This window comes from Acinonyx jubatus, chromosome A2, assembly GCF_027475565.1.
Source record: "Acinonyx jubatus isolate Ajub_Pintada_27869175 chromosome A2, VMU_Ajub_asm_v1.0, whole genome shotgun sequence".
NCBI classification, from domain to species: Eukaryota; Metazoa; Chordata; class Mammalia; order Carnivora; family Felidae; genus Acinonyx; species Acinonyx jubatus.
The window spans coordinates 112,542,679-112,562,944 of NC_069383.1; the positions used below are offsets into that span (position 1 = coordinate 112,542,679).

Sequence of the window (20,266 nt, forward strand, 5' to 3'; positions counted from 1 at the left end):
TTGAGAGGACACTTGGACCCAGCCTGTGCCCAACCTGGCCCTGCATGCCCCCAGCCTGGGGTAGCTCCTGAGCTCCCAGCGCTCTGTTTGGCAGGTAGCTTGTGTCCAACGTGCCAGGAATCATGTGCACTAGGCTGAGCTGTGACAACACAGAGCATTTTCCTCAAGGCTCAGTGGAGGGAGCTGCAGGATGTGGCAAGATGAGCCCGGAGACAGGAAGGAAGCTAGGAGGGGCAAGCGAGGGAGAGAGGGGTGGGAGATAGGGAGGGAGACCGACAGAGAGAGACAGAGACAGAGAGATACACACACAAAGACAGAGTGGAAAGAGAGGGGGGTGGGAAGAGACTAGGGGAGAGAGAGACAAAGAGAGAGAGTAACTGGGAGGAGCGAGAAGACTGACAAAAACAGAGATGGGGTAGGAAGTCTAGAGAAAGATAAGAGCAGGAGGGAGGCAGACAGATGGACTGATGGGGAGGGCTCCAAGAAGGGGTGGGGGAGGTACACTGGGCACCCAGTCCACTCCCACAGGTGGCACAACATGAGCCCTCCCCATCCAGAGATGGAGGTTGGGATATCCTATCAAGCTGTCCCTTGAGTGGCCTTGAGCCCAGCGGGGACAGGGCACCAGAAACAGAGCCTCTGATTTCCTACAGCTGAACACTCCTGGCTAGTAAAAGCAGTGGCTAGCGGGGACGACAGAGGGGGTTGGAGAAAGGCGGACGTGATGGGCAGAGGCTGGCGGCAGGAAGATGAAGATGCTGGGATGAGGAACAAGGGGGACAGCTGTAGGTCTGGGCTTTCCTGCCTACCCTCTGGGGCACAGAGGGCTCTCTGTCCTTCCTTCCTGGCCAGGTGGAAACAAATGAGCTGAGGCCAGAACACCCTCAGAGCAAGGGCCTCCTGGTGCCATGTGGCCCCCTGATGGGAGCCCCCTGGTTCTGACAGGCCAGAGCTGGTGTGGGGCTGGGAGAGATTTGGGCGAGGCTCAGAGCCAACAGACTTCATCTTTCAAGCATTGTAGTTCTGCTCCCGGTGAGCTAGGCATCTTGGGCCAGTCCCTTCCCTTCTGGGGCCTCAGATTCCAAATCTGTAAGGTGGGATAATAACAGCACCAGCCTCAGAAGGTGTCTGTCAGGACTAAATGGGTCAATACATGTAAAGCACTTGGCATAGTGCCTGGCAGGGGGCAAGCTCTGCTTGGGCACCGTGGGTACTTCGCAAATGGGCTCTGTGACCTTGGGATCATTGCTGCCTGCCCCTGAACTCAGTGCCTACCTATTCTAGGTGAAAGAAGAAATGCCCAAAGAAAGGAGAAGCAGGCCCAAGTGCCAGCTCACTCCTGGCTGATCTTGCACTAAACCTGGCAGGATTTTTGGTGATTCGAGTCCTGAGTGAAGGGGATGTATCTGGACAGATGCGGTGGGTGGAGGGGCAGCAGCCCACAGGGCTGGGTCTCCACAGAGGTAACAGTGGGCCTCCTGAGGCCACTCCCCTCTCCCCCCAGGGCCAAGGCCTTACTCTGGGTGTCACTCTTCCAACCCAGCCCAGCCTGCTCCATGGCCTGGCATATGCCTGAAATAGTTCCTTTCTCCATGTTTTGCTGATTTGTATGTCTGACCCTTGAGCTTTTGTCCCTCTGTCCCTGCCGCTTGTAAGACCTCCTTTATGGGGCTGAGGTTTAGGGGGCAGACCATGGAGTCTGAGGAGGTGGTGCCCTGTGCCCAACTGGCCCAGGGTTCTAAGGCCTGGACAAGTGTACCGTGAAAGAGAGTATTAGGGGAGAGACTCTGAGCGTGAGATGCTGAAAGCGAGGGAAGGCTGTGCATCAGGAAGGCAGAGCGGGAAAGAATGGGGGGCAGACAGAGATGGAGGAGAGAGGGGCCTCCGAGGGATGGGAGACAGAGGGAGCCGTGGAGAGAGAGGGAGAGCCAGGGACAGAAAAATAGAAGGGAGAGGGGGAAATGGGTAGTGATAACAGAACCGATAGGGCAAAAAGGGAGTCAGAGAGAGGGAAGAAGAGCCAGAGACCGAGGAAAAGAGGGAGACAACACACACGGGGTTGGGGGCCATGAGGGGAGAGACACAGACAGGGAGACACTAAGAGGGACAGAGACCAGGGAGAAAGAGGAAGAAAAAAGGAAACAAGCCCAGCCACACAGGCCAAGCGGCCAAGAGGGAGGAACGAGCGAGAGGAACGAGCGACGGAGGCGGAGGCAGCGCTGGGAAAGGGAGCCTAAGGGCCGCGGGCGCCGCGCGGGAGAGTCTTGGAGGGCGCGGGGCGGCCGGACCCACCGACAGCCTAGCTGAGGCCCGGAGGTGGGAGGGAGGGGCGGGGTCCGCGGGCAGCCCCGGGAAGGGGCCCGGGGCGCTTGGGGAGGTGGGCCCGGGGCGGGAGGGGGCCCGGGAGGCGGGGCGCGGCCGGGCGGGGCGCGGCGGGGGCGGGGCGCGAGGGCGTGTCCGCAGCGGAGCCGCCCCCGCCCCGCCCCCGGGTTGCGCGGCGCGGCTGAGCCGGGCCGGGGCGCCGGGGGCCGGGGGCCGCTGGCGCGGGCAGGAAGCGCCTCGCGGCCCGGGCCCGCCCCCCGCCTCCTGCCGCCTCCGGGCTCCCGGCTCCCGGCCGCGCCGCGCCCCATGCACTCGCCGCGCCGCGCAGCCCGCGCACGCCCGGATGGCTCGTCGCGCCGCGGGCGGCGCACCCCTTAGCGCTCGGGCCGCCGCGGCCAGCCCCCTGCCGCCGCGCCCGCCATTCCGGGCCCCATCCCCGTGCCCGCTGCTGCCGCTGCTGCTGCTCCTGGGGGCGGCGCGGGCCGGCGCCCTGGAGATCCAACGCCGGTTCCCCTCGCCCACGCCCACCAACAACTTCGCCCTGGACGGCGCGGCGGGGACGGTGTACTTGGCGGCCGTCAACCGCCTCTACCAGCTGTCGGGCGCCAACCTGAGCCTGGAGGCCGAGGCGGCCGTGGGCCCGGTGGCCGACAGCCCTCTGTGTCACGCCCCGCAGCTGCCTCAGGCCTCGTGTGAGCACCCGCGGCGCCTCACCGACAATTACAACAAGATCCTGCAGCTGGACCCCGGCCAGGGCCTGGTGGTCGTGTGCGGGTCCATCTACCAGGGCTTCTGCCAGTTGCGGCGCCGGGGCAACATCTCGGCTGTGGCCGTGCGCTTCCCCCCCGCCGCACCGCCCGCGGAGCCCGTCACCGTGTTCCCCAGCATGCTCAACGTGGCGGCCAACCACCCGAACGCGTCCACCGTGGGGCTGGTGCTGCCGCCGGCCGCCGGCACAGGGGGCAGCCGCCTGCTCGTGGGCGCCACGTACACCGGCTACGGCAGCGCCTTCTTCCCGCGCAACCGCAGCCTGGAGGACCACCGCTTCGAGAACACGCCCGAAATCGCCATCCGCTCCCTGGATGCGCGCGGTGACCTGGCCAAGCTCTTCACCTTCGACCTCAACCCCTCCGACGACAACATTCTCAAGATCAAGCAGGGAGCCAAGGAGCAACACAAGCTGGGCTTCGTGCGCGCCTTCCTGCACCCGCCCGACCCGCCACCGGGCGCCCCGTCCTACGCGTACCTGGCGCTCAACAGCGAGGCGCGCGCGGGCGATAAAGAGAGCCAGGCGCGGAGCCTGCTGGCGCGCATCTGCCTGCCCCGCGGCGCCGGCGGCGACGCCAAGAAGCTCACCGAGTCCTACATCCAGCTGGGCTTGCAGTGCGCGGGCGGCGCGGGCCGCGGCGACCTCTACAGCCGCCTGGTGTCCGTCTTTCCCGCGCGCGAGCTGCTCTTTGCCGTCTTCGAGCGGCCGCAGGGGTCCCCCGCGTCTCGCTCGACTCCGGCCGCGCTGTGCGCCTTCCGCTTCGCCGACGTGCAAGCCGCGATCCGCGCCGCGCGCACAGCCTGCTTCGTGGAGCCCGCACCGGACGTGGTGGCCGTGCTCGACAGCGTGGTGCAGGGCACCGGGCCGGCCTGCGAGCGCAAGCGCAACATCCAGGTACGCCAGGGGAGCCGGACATCAGCTGGGGTGGGGGTCGGAGGGCAGGAGGGAGAGCGTGCGGGTAACTGGGCGCGTTGTCGCTGAGAGGGACACAGGTGTGAACGTGTGGGACCCAGATGTCCGTGTGGAGACCCAGGTATGTACTTTGGGCCACGGTGCATTTGTCGGGACCCAGGTGTACTCACGAGGATATAGGTGTCAGCCAGGGTGGGGGCACTGGTGCGAATATGGTACAGGTGTGTGCCTGCAGGCACTCGAGAGAGTACTGGGTTACAGGTGAGCATAACTAAGTGTGTAGGAGGGGTCGAGGTTGCAGGTGTTCACTGGAGAAGCATGTGTTAGCCCAGGTGTGCAGTGGTGGTCCTAGGCGTGTCCAGAGTGCAGAGCAAGTGAGTGCATGTCTGACCAGAGGTGTGTTCTGGGCTGGCTGTGTGAGCCTATCAGGGCTGCCCTTGGGAGTTGGCAGATGTGTGCTTGGGTGTGGCAGGTGTGCACACCGGTGTGCACCAGGGCCCTGCAGATATGGGTGGGGGTGTGCAGCAAAGAGGGAGTGACGGGGTGTATGCACCAGACTTGTGTGTCCCTGAGCTGGTTATGCAGGAGTGTAGGGCAGGTGGATGTGTCCTGCAGGTCACTGGTGCAGCAGAGTGGGCCTGGGTGTGCACTGGGATGTATGTGGCAGGGAACACAGGTGTTTGGGAACTGGTAGGTACTGTGGGGAGGCCACTGGTTGGCAAATAGGTGTGTTCCTGATGCCAATTTTTATCCACTCATTCAACACATATATACTGAGCATGTAGCATGCACCAGACATGGGCACGACAAGCAAGACAACACTTGTGGAATGCCTATTGAGTGCATCAAATGGCATAACTGTCTTGGTTCTTACAACTACCCTCTTAGGTAGTCTCTATTCTCATCTGCATTTTACAGATGAAGAAAATGAGGAACAGAGAGGTTAAATAGCTTGCTCAAGATCACACAGCTGGGAACTAGCAGAGGCAGGGTTTCAATCTAGGCTGTCTACCCTCATCATCTGTGTCCTTAACACCACCCATTCTTTGCTGCCTTATGGACATGTTGCTCGGAGTGTGTGTGTGTGTGTGTGTGTGTGTGTGTGTGTGTGCGTGTGCGCACATGCGTGCAAGTGTGTTGGAGGGGTCTCAGGTGGCTGGGGTGGGGAGGTGCCAAGGCCAAGAGAGTAGAGGGAGGTGAACAGGACTGTGTGCAGTACTGAGGTGTGCAGGGGGCAAGAGAGTGCCAGGGGCTCAGGAGGGAGTAAGGAAGGGCCAGGTGTGGCAGCAAAGCTGGGGGGTGGGAACCAGGCCCAGGAGGCTGGGGCTGGGTTGAACAGAGATGAAGGGGCCAGGTGGGGGATCGCTGTGTGTGTTGACCTTGGGGGAGGTTTATGACACAGCGGGGGAGAAGGGAGCTCTGTGCAGTTCCCCTGGAGAAAGCCCACCAGCAAGGGGTCACTTGTTCAGGGGGCCCTGAGAGGTGGAACCCTGTGCCTTCTCCTTACTCTGTATCCTCACGTGAATCTGGGGAGTCCGTTTCAACCCCAAGCTTTGCCACTCCCCTAGGAAGCCTCAGTTTCTCCCTCAGCAAGATGCTGAACTCAGCCTTTTCCTGGTGAGCCCTCCTTGGGGCCAAGCCCCCCGTGGTCCTGCCCTGTCTCTCCTCCATGGTCTTCAGGCTGTGGGAAGAATCTCACGAGATTAATTATTCCCCCGTGGGTGTGCCCAACACTGGGGCTTTGAGAAAACGCAGATTCCTTCTCCTGCATTCGGGCTCCCATGGCTGTCCACCACCAGCTGGCTGACTGCCCTGAAAATAAAAGGTCACGGTGGGTGAGCAGGGCAGATCGCCACCCACGGGGGCTGGCCAGGTCAGGGTTGACTGCCCAGCGCTGTGACTGGGACATCTACCATTCCCCTCCTCAGAGCCACATCCTCCAAAGGGGTGTGTTTGAGGGTACAAGCTTTGTTTGGGGGTCTCAGGGCCAGAGGAGGTGAGTGGGGAGTCAGTCCCTGCTCTACAGAGGGAAGACCCTACTGTGGTAGCCAGGGCTGAGGTCGGGCCAGCCCCTGGGCCTTCCTTAGCCTTTCCAGGGCCTGTGTGTCCATCCAGGCCCTTGGTGTGGGTTGATGCATGGGATTCCTCAGGCCGCCGCCACCGCAGTATCCCCCTCCCCCTCTGCAGGAATCGTCCTGGTTCCCACGGTCCCCAGCCTGGCCTGGTGCAGTGACTCACTCTGCTGAAGTGGGCTAGGGCTTCCTTCTCCTTAGAGGGGCAGGGCCTCTCCAGGGACGTAGCCCCAGGGACAAAGCGGCCTTCGGCCTTCTCCCCACGCCAAGGTGGGGTGGATTCCTGGTCCTCCTCGGCCACACTCCCTGTGTCCCCACCACACCTCTCTCCCTTTCCCCATGCCCTGCTGTGGGCTCAGATCGGTGCCGCTGGGCAGTATCTCCCAGATGTGTCCAAGGCCCGAGGGTCTGGGCCTCTGGTGTAGCCATGGGCGGGGAGTGTGGAGGGGGATCCATTATTCTTGCTCCAGGCTGTTGCCAGCTCCCCAGTTATAGGCTAAGAACTTGGACTTTGTTTCCTGGATTCAAATCATACTCTGTCACTTCCCAGCTGTGTGACCTGGGCAAGTGACTTAACCTCTTTGAGCCTCAGTTCCCTATGCTGTAAAGTGGGGACAATAAAAACAAAATCTCTAAGGACTGCTTAAAGAACTAAATGAATGAATGAACATAAGTGCTTGGTACCTAGCATGTAGTAAGCACCTGGTAGCTCTCTGCTGTTCTTGTTGGTATTATCCCAGGGGCCTTATTAGCACAGGTCTGGGCTTGGTCCTGGACAGCAGTGACCTCTTTTGGCTTGTTCTGCAGCAGTAAAGACCCCACAATTTCCCACCTCTAGCCCCAGATGGAGGCCTCGATAGACACTTCCTAAGTCCCTACTGTGTGCCCCAGCCAGTGCTATGTGCTGGAGACCAGTGGTGCCTCAGTTTCTGCTCTCGTGGCCCATGCAGGTGAGCAGAAGACAAACATGTGGCCATGCACTTAGATCCCAGGGGGCCAGGGGTGGGGGTAATAGGAAAAGCTGGACAGTGGGAGCCCTGACAGAGGACATCACAGCCTCTGGGAGAGGTGCTATCGATGCAGAGGTGGGGGGATGAGCAGGGGTCGGCTACATGAAGCTGGCAGAAGATGAAAGGGTCCAGGCAGAGGGAACAGCCTGTGCCTAAGCATGGAAGTAGGAAACAGCAAGGAAAGCTGGAGCAATGGAAGGTGGTCCCTGTGGTGGGGGGAGTGGGGAGGATGTGAGAGAAGGCTGGGAGAAGTGGGCGGAGCTTGCAGGTGTAGAGAGGCCACATTGTGGAGTTGGGACTGTATCCTGGGGAGGTTGGAGTTATGAAGGGTCTTAGCCAGAGGAGTACTGTGATCTGAGTGAGCACATCATGTGGCACCTGGGTGGCTCAGTGGTTAAGTGGCTGACTTCAGGTTATGATCTCACCTGTTTGTGAGTTCAAGCCCTGTGTCAGGCTCTTTGCTGCCAGCTTGGAACCTGCTTCAGATTTTGTCTCCCTCTCTCTGCCCCTTCCCGACTCACACTCTGTCTCTCTCAAACATAAATAAACATTTAAAAAATTTTTGAATGAACACCTCACTTTCCCCTTCTGTAGAATGGGAGCGATAATAAGGCATTTACCTCATAGGACTGTTGTGGAGAATTAAATGAGCTAATACCTGTAAAATTCTTAGTAGAGTGCCCGGCACACATGTTTGCAGTTACATTTGACCCTTGAACAACTCAGGGGTTAGGGATGCCGACCCCCTGCACAGTCGAAAACCTGCACATAACTTTTGACTCCCCAAAACTTAACTACTAATAGCCTCCTGTTGACTGGGAGTCTCACCAATAACATAAACAGTGACTAACATATATTTTATATGCCATGTGTATTATATACCATATTCTCACAATAAAGTACACTAGAGAAAATAAAACATTAAGAAAATCAGAAGGAAGAGAAAATACATTTACAGTACCGTACTATAAAAAATCCACATGTAAGTGGACCTGTGCAGTTCAAACCCACATTGTTTAAAGATCAACTGTACTATGGGGCGCCTGGGTGGCCCAGTTGGTTAAGCGTCTGACTTCGGCTCAAGTCAGGATCTCACGGTTTGTGAGTTCGAGCCCCGTGTCAGGCTCTGTTCTGACAGCTCGGAGCTTGGAGCCTGCTTCGGATTCTGTGTCTCCCTCTCCCTCTCTTCTGCTCATGCTCTGTCTCTCTCTCAAAAATAAATAAACATAGAAAAAATAAAGGTCAACTGTACTATGATTGTTTTTAATATAATTATTTTAGCGAGTCCCTAGGTGGCTGGTGAGGGGAAAGATGAGAGGCAGGGAGACTGGTTGGAGGGCTGGTGCTGTGTTCCAGGCTAGAGATTCGCTCGCGGACTTGCAAATATTTCTCGAGCACCTGCTGTGTGCCAGGCCTTGTGGTGGGCACTGGGTGCAGTGGTGAAGGCCTGTGTCAGGCCCTGCTCTCGGGGGCTGTGCACGGCCTGGTCTGAGGGCACAGAGGGAAGCGGTGAGTTCAAGACAGATTTGGGTGCCAGGGTGCAGCCCCAGAGGCGGACAGGGTAGAGAAGGAGGCTGCCCAGTCCGGCCCAGCATCAGGATAGAAGTGGGTGCCGTTGGAATAAGGCATGCAATCGGGTGCCTGTGGGGGAGAGAATTAATTTGCTTCTGGAGTGTTGGGCAAGTTCTAGTGGCCTGGAATCCCTTTCCTCCCAGACCCATCTGGCCTGACTTCTCCAGCACCGGCTGGTCTCAGTGGGGCAGGCATGGGGGACTGGACCCTGCACTTCTGCCTGTTCCCCAGGGACATCTCACCTCCAAGTGAGGTGGTTCGGGTGGGCCTCTGGGAGCCCAGCCTTTCACCCTTGTTTTGGGGGGTCTTTTGACCCCACGAGTCCAGAGCCTTGGCTAGAGTGATCCCAGACATTGTAGCTTCTCACCTGGTGAGATTTATCCTTTGCTCTCCACATTTAAGACCATGAAATCTTAGCCTCTGCTGCCCCCTTCCATCCAGGAGTGTGCCAGAGAACCAGAGAAGGGAGGAGCTGCCAAGGTGTGAGGTCAGAAGCAGGGAACCTTGTCAAATCCCCCTGCCCCGCCCCAGGCTTCAGAGGGCCCCAGCTTTGTCCCGGTTCGGGCATTATCTGGGGCTGTTGCATGATTTTGAGTGAGAAAATTGTCCTCCATTGCGTGTGGCTTGGATCCCTTTCCTCAGTTCATGTTTGAGGTGAGAGTGAGTTGGGGAGTTGCTGTGTGCTGTTGATGGGGAAAGTGAGGCACAGGGTTACCCAGCAAGGCAAGGGCAGGCTGAGTCTAACTCTCTTCCCTGAATCTTTCCTCTCAACCTTTGAGTGACCGTGATATTTGTTTTTTTTAAGCCAAAAGGAAAACCAACAGGGAAATGCCAATGCTGCATTTTCAAGGTGTCTTTTTATAGTAAAGGTGGAAAAAAAACCCTCAGGCTGTTTTAAACTGGCATGCTGTGGGTGGGTGCTCATCGTCAAGAAGGCGTTTTCTGAACCAATTTAGGGGCTGAAATGCTGGGTGGAGGTGGAGGGAGACAGAGCTTCCAAGATGGGCTTTACATTTGGAGTCGGGCTGGGGGCTGGGAGCGTTCCCTGTGGCCAATAGTACAAGCAGACACTTGGTGGTTCCTAGGGGGTTCCAGCAAGGTTGGTCAGGATGATCTTCTAGCCTAGAGAGACAGACAGGCCTTGGGACAGGCGATGGTTAATATCCCAGTGCACCCCGGTAAGGTCACCAGTCCTGATTCCCAGGTATAAGATATCGAGTCCCATTGTTCTGCCCATAAACTGTGTGACCCAGGGAGAGTCATTTATTCTCTCTGGGCCTCGTGCTTCCTCATTGTAAAATGGAACAGTGTCTCGGTCTGAGGATATGGGCAGGTTAAAATCTCACATGCACTGCCCAGGAAATGGTAGGAGGAGGTATTAGTAACAGGAGGGAAAAGCTATGTCTAAGAAAAGTGTGCTTGGCATGCAAAATGGCCAGCAGAGCAGGGAGTGCTCAAAGGAGGGGTCAGCCTCTTGGAGGAGATGGGATCACACCAGGTCCTAAAGGTGACCTAGGTGGTCGAGACAGAGGGGTGAGGCGCGGGTGTGTCCAGGGCCGCCCCAGCCGAGTGAGCTCAGAGATAGGAAGACGTGGAGAGAGTAGGCACGGTGTCACTGCTGGTGGCCGGGCAGACGCTGAACATCTGATGGACTTGAGGGGTGTGTGGAGGGAAGGTGCCCCGGTCAGCTCTCTGGGGCTGAAAAATAATCATCGCTGGGCTCCCAGTTCTGAGTGGGGTCACTGTGTTGGCCCTTCGTGAGCACCAGTGTGTTTGAACTCAGAGCCCCACCCCCACCCCCCACCCCTCCCGCCATGAGGCAGGAAGTGCTGTTACAGATGGGGAAACTGAGGCCCAGGGCCACACAGCTGTTTAGCGGGAGTGGGGATCTGCAGATTGGCCGTCTGGCCCCAGAGTCCATGCTGGGCGATGGCTAGTGAGCTCTCAGCTGGGAGTTTTTTGGTTACCCTTGCCCCGTGGAGACTTGGGCGTGGCCCTTTGTAGAAACCCCGTTGTGTGGTCGCACCTCCACACGGGCCGGGCCGGGTGGAAGCTGGGAGCTATTGCTGTGGTGACTCAGTTCCAGAGTGGGGTGAGGCTGGCTGGGGCATCTGTCGAGGCAGGGGCTGATCAGGCCTTTTTGAGGAAGTGGGGAAGGTGGGGAAGCACTAGTTGCATTCATTGCTAAAAATGTGATCCTCTGGGCTCTGGAACGAGTGAGCCTCCTGCCCCTTTGAGTGTGCAAGTGAGGGATGTGGTCAGTTTGAATGACGACTTGGCAAATCTCTTTCAGCACTGAGCCCCGCCCTGGACCATGCCAGCCGGGTACTGGGGCTGGGAAGGCTGCCTCCCTCCAGGGCAACACTTCACCATCCAGGGTTTGCTAGGAGAGTGGATGAAGGATCTGTGTTGGCCTTAACCACAGTTAGGACCTGCCACACCCAGGCAGGCCCGAAGTGGCACATGAGTGCTGGACCCTGGCGCCGACACCCCGAATTCAAATCCTGGCTCTGTACCTTCCTAGCTGTGGCCTCTGGCAAGCCGCTTACCTCCTCTGGTCCTCTTTTTCCTCACCTGTAGAATGGGTTCAGCATAGGGAAGAACGGGGCAGCCTGGCATTCAGCGGAGACTGTGTCGGTCGTCATCAGCCCCCTGCAAAAACGCTCTCCAAGAGTCAGATTTGCTGGCCCGTGGCTGCTGGTTTTCACAAAGGTTAAGAAAACTGGCCAGGTTCTGTGTTCTGTTTGTTGGAGGGAGGACAGACATGGTGTGTATGGAAGAGGAGCATGAAAGCCTGAGCCCCTGGCGGTGAGGGGTCCCATCCCCTTTCCGGACTTCAGTTTCCCCATCTGAGTTGGGCTGGGGGGTGGCAAGGAGGTGCTCACCGACAGAACTGCTTCTGCCAGCATCATTATTATCGCGGTTAATGCTACTGTTTCTTGGGAACTTACTTTGTGTCAGACGTACTGCAAAAGCTCTTTGTATATAGTCTATCTTTTTTAAATCTCCCCAGAAATGGGATGAGATGAGTGTTATACCTCATCTACAGAAAGGGGAAACAGAGGCCCAGAGAGGTTAGGTGACATGCCAGAGGTCACACAGTGGGTAAAAGGTGGGGCGGGTATCTGGCTGCAAGCCTGTGCTCGTCACCTTTACTCTCTGGTTCCTCCCAAAACATTGACTAAAGGAATGTGATCCAAAGGGGCCCTCAAGGCCACAGTGGGAAGAGGTGAATGGGTCTATTTTTTTTAAATGCGTGTGTGTGTGTGAGAGAGAGAGAGAGAGAGAGAGAGACAGAATGTGAGCAGGGGAGGGGCAGAGAGAGAGACAGAGAGAGAGAATCTGAGGCAGGCTCCAGGCTCTGAACTGTTAGCACAGAGTCCCACATGGGGCCTGAACCCACAGACCCATGAGATCATGACCTGAGCCCAAGTCGGATCTTAACTGACTGAGCCACCCAGGCGCCCCTGAATGGGTCTGTTTTAAAGGTGAAGAAACAGACACCCAGGGAAGCTGTAGCCCGGCTGGGGCTGCTGTGAGGAGTCGTGAGAGCTTCCCAGTGAGCCCCAGTGCCCAACATGGTCCCAGGTGAGGGGCTTCTGTTCCCCAGGACTGCAGCTGCCTCTGCCTTCACCCACCAGAGCCCAGCACCTCCTAAGTGGCATCTTCTGTCTGTCCTTGCTCCTGGTGGAGGGTTCTCTAGAGTGTGGCAGTATAGGAGGGGACCCAGCTTTGTTACATGACAGCCCCCCAAAAGGGATGAATCAGACTCTGCCCCTACCCTCCAGGAGCTCCCAGACAGTCAGGGAGGAGATCATGACAGAAGATATGCTGCAACCAAGGTTGCACACTGACCAGCCTCTTCTGAGGGAGTCAAGGAAGGCTTCCTGGAGGAGGGGGATGGTGGAGCAGGAATATGGCACATGGGCCTGGGGAAGGCAGGCAGAGGCAGAGGCCCAGAGATGTGGTGGAATATGGCTCGGGTAGCAGGCAGAGATGAAGCTTAGAGTGTGTGGGGTCTGAGGTGCAGGCCAAGGATTTGGATGCTGTCCTGTGGGCTGTGGGGAGCCATCAAGGCTTTGGGAGAAGAGTGAGACATAGTTGATCTGGTTCTAGAAGGGACTCCATAGCTGCTGGCCCCTTATCAGCCCTGCTAGGTGCTGGCAGGAGCAGGAGGCTCTCTCCCAGAGCCCCCACTGTGGCTGGACCAGGTGACTCCCATGGGCCTCTCCAGCTCTGACAACGGTGTGGGGATTGCCATGGAAACCAGCCGGTGCCGCGTGGGGACAGGCCTAGAAAGTCTCCTGGCACCAGCCACGTGCATTTGGATCCTGGCTACCCCCGGAGTGTGGCTGTTCTCTTTTTTTCAAAGTCCGTGTTTGGGCCAGGGCCGAACCCAACAGGCTGCCTGGATGGGCCCCTGCACGGCCCACTTTCCCGCTGATGCTCAATGCCACTGAGATCCGAGATCTGCTGGGCCAGCGGGGCTGGCCCCTCCCAGTCCACCATCCTTTACCCTGAAACACGATAAATCACACGCTAGAGGAGGGAGGAAGCTCAAAGCTCCATTATGAGGCCCAGCGAGGCCCCAGCGGGGCGTTAATCATGTAGTGCTTTCTGCTCTGATCGGTAAATAATGGGGGGGCAGTGGGCAGAGGCCTTGAATTGGAGGCCAGGCCCGGGAAAGGAGCTGCATGGCCTTCTGGATGTCACCTCTGCTCCCATGCCCGTCCAACATCTCTGTCTCCAGAGGTAGCCATCTCCTTAATTGGCCTCGGTTTCCCTAGCTTGCCACCAAGGGCCTCTATAGCTCCAGGCAGCCAGGCTCCCAGCAGCCGTTGACAATGCCCAGCAGAGTGTTGGGTGGAGAGGCCGGGGTTAAGGGCGAGGACTCTGTGGCCAGCCTGCCTAGGTTTGAGGCTCACATCTGGCCCTTCTGGCTGTGTGACCCTGGACAAGTCACTGCTCTGTGCCTCAGTGTCCTTTGCTATAAAGTAGCACCGACTTATTAGGGTTAAATGAGGCTGCACAGGCAGGGGCACAAAGTAAACCGTAGCTGCTTATTATGGTCGTGTTGTTTATACTACTGTATCTTGATTATCTTAAAGCTGTCCCTTCCTGACTTGGGGGTGGTCGCTGAACTGGGATGTGGGCAGCTGGAGACAGGGACCAGTGTGTCCCCTCTATGTCCCCAGAACATGGGACCCAGACCAGAGATGTTTGCTGAGGGCCTCAAGCCAGCCCTGTCCCCTCAGCCGTGCCCACAATCAGTCCCCTCCTCTGGGATGGAGGCCAACACCCAGGGGACAGGGAGCAGGGTGTGAGTTCCAGTCTCCAGGGCCCCTTAGCCCCAGAAGGAAGGAGGCCAAATGTGCCCAAGAGAGGCAGCTGCGGCTCTCAGCTTCTCCTGGCCGGCATCCCCTCCAGGGGAAGAGGCTGGGACAGAAACTGTTCCAGGGAAAGGAGGGGCTGGAGCCGCAGCACTCTGCCCGCCTCCCCCCCCCCCCCCCCCCCCCCCCCCCCCCCCCCCGCCCCATTAGAGCTGGCGAGAGGGAGTGACTTCCCTGGCCAGGGAAGAGGAGAAGAGTCGCTGGCTGCCCATCCTACACTGTGTTCCTCTGGGACCCCCCGGGGGTGGGGGGCGGTGCGAGGGGAAGGGGGCAGGGCTGGAAATGGGGCCAGGCTGGGCCAGAATGAGAAACAGCTTCAAGAAGGGGGAGCCGGGTGTCTGGGGGGCCACGTCCAGCTAACAAAACAATGGCTGCTTGAGTCAGCGGCTGTGGTAGTAGTTCCCAGGCAGGCCTGAGCGGAGCAGGCCTCGGCCGAGCTCCCAGCACCCATCCTCGCTGTGGGTGAGGGTAGATGCTTGACTTTGGGAAGTGGTGGAATTGTCTGTCCTGCCAGGCTCCCATGTGACCTGCACCGCTAATTGGGAACGTTTACTGAGTATCCGCGGTTGTCAGTTTCAAGGGCTGCTGTGAGCTGAGCTCTTTCCAGCAGCTCTCTATGGAGGGTGCTGTTATTGTCCCCACTTTACAGATGTGGAGACTGAGGCTCAGACGGGATGTGGCATCCCAGAGCGAGTAATGAGCCACAAGACTTAGTACATCAGGAGCCTCAGTTTCTCTGTTTGTAAAATGGGAACACAACAAGAGTGTGCCTGTGAGGTCGCTCTGCTTGGGGCCTACCCACAGCAGGTCTTCAATCCAGCCAGGCCCCTGATCTCAGCCTGGGGGCTGTCCCTCCAGGCTGTGTCCAGCTTGGTGGCAGAGTCTAGGGTGCCAGTTGTGGCTAGACAGACATATCGTGCTAAGGATGGCCTGGCTGGCAGCTTGACACGACCCTTCCAGATGGTCTCAGCTTGCCTTGATGAATTCAGTGCCCTGGGGCCGGGTGACCCACCTCCTCCAGAGAAGGGTCAGGGATACAGAGGTGCTCCTCTCTGAAACTCTGGAAGGGTCTACCCTAGCTGCTGTGTCCATTGCTACTTCTTAGGTTTTTCCTGCCTGATTCAGGCAGCCTGGCGTCAGGTAGGGAATTATCACACTGTTTTCCTGAGGAAGCCTCTGCCCCTCTCTGTGCCTCGGTTTCACCTCTGGCTCGGAGCCAGGCCTCTTGACTGTTTTCTGTGGCTCAGTTGGACATTCTGTCCCCGCCCACCCCTCCAGGAAATAAGCATCTTGATCACCCACTGGGAGGTGCTGGTATTTCCTTCCCAGGCGGGAGGTGACTTCCTCCTTGGTGTGGGGTCATTGCCGGATGCCCGTTAGAGCCAGGTCCATCCTGTTTCCTCCCTGGGCCGACACACAGTAGGCCCATGGCTCTTTCAATGACTCAGTTTATCGTCAGTGGAGGCGTCGGCTTAGTGGAGCCTGGAGCCATAGCCATTAGCTGTGGTTTCCAAGAAACTGCAGGGGCTAAAGTTAGAAGGGGGAGTTTGGGTTTGGGGTCATAAGTGTGGCTTCAAATCCCAACCTGGGTACCATGGGTGAACCTTGACAATGCTTCCCCCTTTATCCTCAGGGCTTCTGAAGAAGGGTGGGGGTGGGGGCTATTCAACAGGGCTTTGTGTGAAGCAACAATCCTGCAGAGTTTAGTGGCTTTTGTGGCCCCCTGCAGGCTGCCTGTCAGACCCCCATCACCACCCTACCTGGTCCTTGCTTGCTCCGTCTCCTCTAGTCCTTGTCTCTGCAGCAGTCTCCTGACGGAGAATTCATCCTCTTTGGCTATCCGAGCTGAAGGAAGAGTTGGCAGGGAACAGCATTGAGGGGAGCCCCAGGGTGGGAGGGGGGCAGGCCAGGTGGAGCAGGGTCTTGAGAGCCCAGGAGCAAAGTTTGGGTTTATACTGAGGGCACTAGGGATCCATGGAAGGCTGTTGAGCTTCAGAAGTGACACAAATTGGTTTGTGATTGGTTTTTTCTTTTAAAAAAAATTTAAAAAAAAAATTTTTTTTAACGTTTATTTATTTTTGAGACAGAGAGAGAGCATGAACGGGGGAGGGTCAGAGAGAGAGGGAGACACAGAATCCGAAACAAGCCCCAGGCTCTGAGCTGTCAGCACAGAGCCCGACGCGGGGCTCGAACTCACGGACCATGAGATCATGACCTGAGCTGAAGTCGGACGCTTAACCGACCAAGCCACCCAGGCGCCCCAAAATTTTTTAATGTTTATTTATTTTTGAGAGAGAGAGAGAGAGAGAGACAGAATGAGAGCGGGAGAGGGGCACACACACACACACACACACACAGAATCTGAAGCAGGCTCCAGGCTCTGAGCTGTCAGCACAGAGCCCAGCGTGGGACTCAAACCCATGAACCTTGAGATCATGACCTGAGCTGAAATTGGACACTTAACCAACTGAACCACCCAGGCGCCCCTGCTTGTTTGTTTTTTTAAATAACCTTTTTATTTTGGAATAATTTTAGATGTATAGGAAAGGTACAAAGACAGATAGTTCCTGCGTACCCTCCTTCCCGTTTTCCCCATTGCTAAGGTTCTACATTCCCATGGTACATTTGTCAAAACCAAGAAACCAACTTAATACTTTACTCTCAACTGAACTCCAGACTTTACTCCACGAATATTCTTTTTTTCTTTTTCAGGGTCCCACATTGCATTTAGTGCTTTGCAGTTTTAAAAGCTCCCTTTGGCCACCGTGGAGGGTGAATAGAAGGGGGTTTGGTCCAGCCCCAGCCCAGGCATATTTTTTAATACCCGAAAGCCATTGCACCCTTCCAGGTCCTCACAGTTAAACTTCACTTTCCTGGGATCTCGATTCAATAACCATCAAAAACTTGAGGCGGAAAAGTGCCCTCAATTCCCAAGCACAAAGCCCCAACAGCCGGTGTAGTCTATAGCCAGGACGGAACCACTGGGCCTTGCAGCCTGCCACGCCGGCCCCCCATTGCCGCCTCATCCTCCTCGGAGCCACCTGCGGTGGGGCTGAGGTTTGGTGGGGTCCGTGGGCAGGATGCAGAGGCCTGAGAAACTGGGCTCTTGAAGCTCGTGCTCCCACTGGCTTCCTGGGAAGAGAAAGTCAACACAATTACAGTTGGTAGTGAAATCAATATGTCAGAGTTTTAATGGGAGAGTGGGCAGAGCAGAGCTTTGGCCCCAGGAGGCAGCTAGCTGAAGAGGGAGGGTGTGTCCTGCTCTCAGGAAAAAGCTGAGACCAGCAGCCAGCTATTGCTCATCCCATTTCAGAGAGGGAGAAACTGAGGCTTTTAGAGGAACTAAAAGTAGCAGCCAGGTGCCGCCTGGGTCTGAACACCCGATTCCCGTGTTGCCACACACACACTAGGCATACGGTTGGCCCATATGTCGGTCTCGTTCTCCAGCACCCAGCATGGCAGTGTTGCTCTCAATCTCTGGAAAAGCAGCAGCTGAATACAGTCAATCACACTTTAGTCAAAATTAGTCTCCTTTCTTTAGGAAACATTCACACTGGAGTGTAGTCTCCACCCTGGAGAAGCTCATGTTTATGCTATCATGATAAATGAAAGTGGTGACCAGAACAGTGCTGTCACAGAAGAGGGGATGTGTGTGTGTGTGTGTGTGTGTGTGTGTGTGTTTTGAGGCACATCTTGAAAGCTGGTGAAAAACTTGCTGCCTGGGCATGTCTGACAAAGGGAATAACATGAGTCAAGACAAGGGGGACTGATGAGCCAGGGGAAGTATGAGGGCTCAGAGGTGTGGGAAAGGCATTGGCTGCTGAGGGAATAACATTATGAAGGATCAGGAGCCCTGGTGGGAAGGTGTGGCCACGTTTGAGGAATTGCAGAGGTTGGTGTGGTCAGAGCAGAGGGTGGGACAGAGGAAAAGAGCAAGACATGAAGCTTAAGCGGTTGGAACCAGATCCAAAGGCCTTGAATGCCAGGCTTGCTCCTAAGGACAGCCAGGAGCTGGAGAAGGGTTTTACTCCGGAGAGGAGTTAACCAGTTTTGTGCCTGGAATGGTGGCTCCACTGGATTGGAGGGGACTGCTATGATCGACCGGCCCTCCCCTGCTCTCAGGGGAATTTGTGTTTTGAAAGACCTACGCAAAGTGAGGCTTGAAAGAAGGCGGGTGCTAGGGGAGGAATTTCAGACAGTGTCTGTCATAGGGTCCGGGCGGTATTTTGAGCCTGTGGAGCTAACTGCCCCTGGAGACCAAGTTCGGCTGAGGCCACACTTGGGCTGGCTGTCCCGTCCCCAAGGCCACTGTCTCCTCTTTCCCAAGCCTGCAGCCCACTCCCCCAGCAGGGGAGGCATTTCCCGCCTGCTTGGTGGACACGTCTCCCAGCTTCCACTTTTGAGCCAGTTTGCAGCCTTGTGATCTCTCCTGCCGGTCGGGGAGTCAGCTTCCCCCTCAGAGCACAGATCATTCAGAGCAGCTGACAGGGGTTACTTCTCCTTTAAAAATTTTTTTTTAGATTTTATTTTTAGGATAAGAAAAAAAAAAAGTTGGAGGAAAGGCTTTTTAGAAAATTCCTTCGGTACAGAATTAATGGCTTGTGAACGTCAGGGCGGGCAGGCGAGAGCTGGATTCCCAGCGTGCTCCTGCCTCATCCACTCTGCCGCCCAGCCCACAAATCACTGTGATCTGGGTGCCTTGTCCGGCTTCTCTTGGCTGGCTGGGGTCCCCCATTGCAAGGCCCAGGGCAGAAAACCCCAGAGGTGTCATCTGGGGCCTCCCGGGTCTTCCCTTCCCTCCCCCTCTCTCCGAGCTCAGGGAGGAAAATCATGTCCCCCAGGCAAGGGTTTACAATTTTAATTTTAAAACAGCTTATTATTTCATGACGCAAGTAATCCATATTCAGTGAAGAAAAGTTATGTAACCCCTAGTAGAAGCTTCCCTCGTGGCAGGCCTTGGGCCCAAGTGCCCACTCTCCTGCCTGCTTGCTGACAGTGCCCCCCTCACCTCTTCCCTGCAGCTGCAGGACTGCTGAGGGGTGAGCCCAGGACCTGGGAGAGGCGGCCAGGGAAATGGTTCAGCACCCTCTTTCCACAGCTGACCCCCACCTCGGGCATACAGAATGAAGTCAGGCAGGGTAGGTCTGAAGCTGAAAGACAAGAAGGAGCCAACTCTGTGACACCCCAGACACTGTCTGGGAATGACACCCCAGGCAGAGGGAACAGCGAGGGCAAAGGCCCTGAGGCAGGGCCCAGTGTATGAGCAACAGAAATGAGGCCCATGTGGCTGGAGTGGAGGAGGAGTGTGGGTGAGGAAGGTATGGGATGGGCTTAGATGGGCTCATAGCCCCTGAAGGGAGGATTACGATCCAGTGTTTATTCTGAGTGTTGTGTAAACCATCAGAAGTTTCAAGCAGGAGAGACCTCTTTGCATTTTTTAAAAATTTTTACATTTTTTTAATGTTTATTTATTTTTGACAGAGAGAGAGAGAGAGAGAGAGAGAGACAGCATGCAAGTGGGGGAGGGGCAGAGAGAGAGGGAGACACAGAGTCCAAAGCAGGCTCCAGACTCTGAACCGTCAGCACAGAGTCCTATGTGGGGCTCAAACTCACAAACCAGGAGATCATGACCTGAGTCGAAGCCGTATGCTTAACCAACTGAGGGCCTTTTTAAAGGGCTCCCTTGTTCAGGGGGACAGGTTGAGGCCAGAGTGGGCCCAGACCAGAGGGGCTAACTTAAGGTACTCCTGGGCAGTCCAGCTGGAAAACTTTTGAAGTAGGCACAATTTGTTCCAAATTCCACTTTATAATAATCATTTTAGTGACACTCATATCTGAAATGGCAACAGTGTCTGACAATACTTCCAGAGCATTTACACACAGTGCAGGCGCTTCATGGTGAATGATCTCATCCTGTTCTTGTGAGGGAGGGTGCAAGAGATGTACCTACCTAATAGTTGAGTAAACTGCGGCTCGAAGAAGTGAGGTGGCTTGCCTGCTCACCTCCAGCCATCCTGGGGAAGACCACCCACTCATGGGTCCTGCCTTCGGGTGGCCCCAGCTCCACCCTCCCCCACCTCTGGGCTCAGGGCCTGGCCCCCCAGGGACGCTGTGGGATACAGGCCCCACCTGGAAGCCTGTGGGGCCCCAAATTGTATTTATTCACCCAAGGATGGGAGGACCTCGTATTTATTGTTTGTTTTTGAAAACTAGCTGAGC

General features: G+C 56.6%; 1 protein-coding gene across 2 annotated transcripts in view; it reads left to right on the forward strand.

Moving 5' to 3' along the window:
• Window positions 1-2,550: 2,550 nt before the first annotated feature.
• Window positions 2,551-20,266, forward strand: part of PLXND1 (plexin D1) — a 59,689-nt gene continuing 41,973 nt past the window's right edge. Inside the window, exon 1 of one of the 2 annotated variants that reach the window (XM_027042703.2) lies at window positions 2,551-3,985. In XM_027042703.2, coding sequence (XP_026898504.1) covers window positions 2,666-3,985 — 1,320 coding nt within the window. In that variant the 5' untranslated portion in view covers window positions 2,551-2,665. The remainder of the gene's footprint in view (window positions 3,986-20,266) is intronic. The other variant, XM_027042702.2, reaches the window with a different exon arrangement.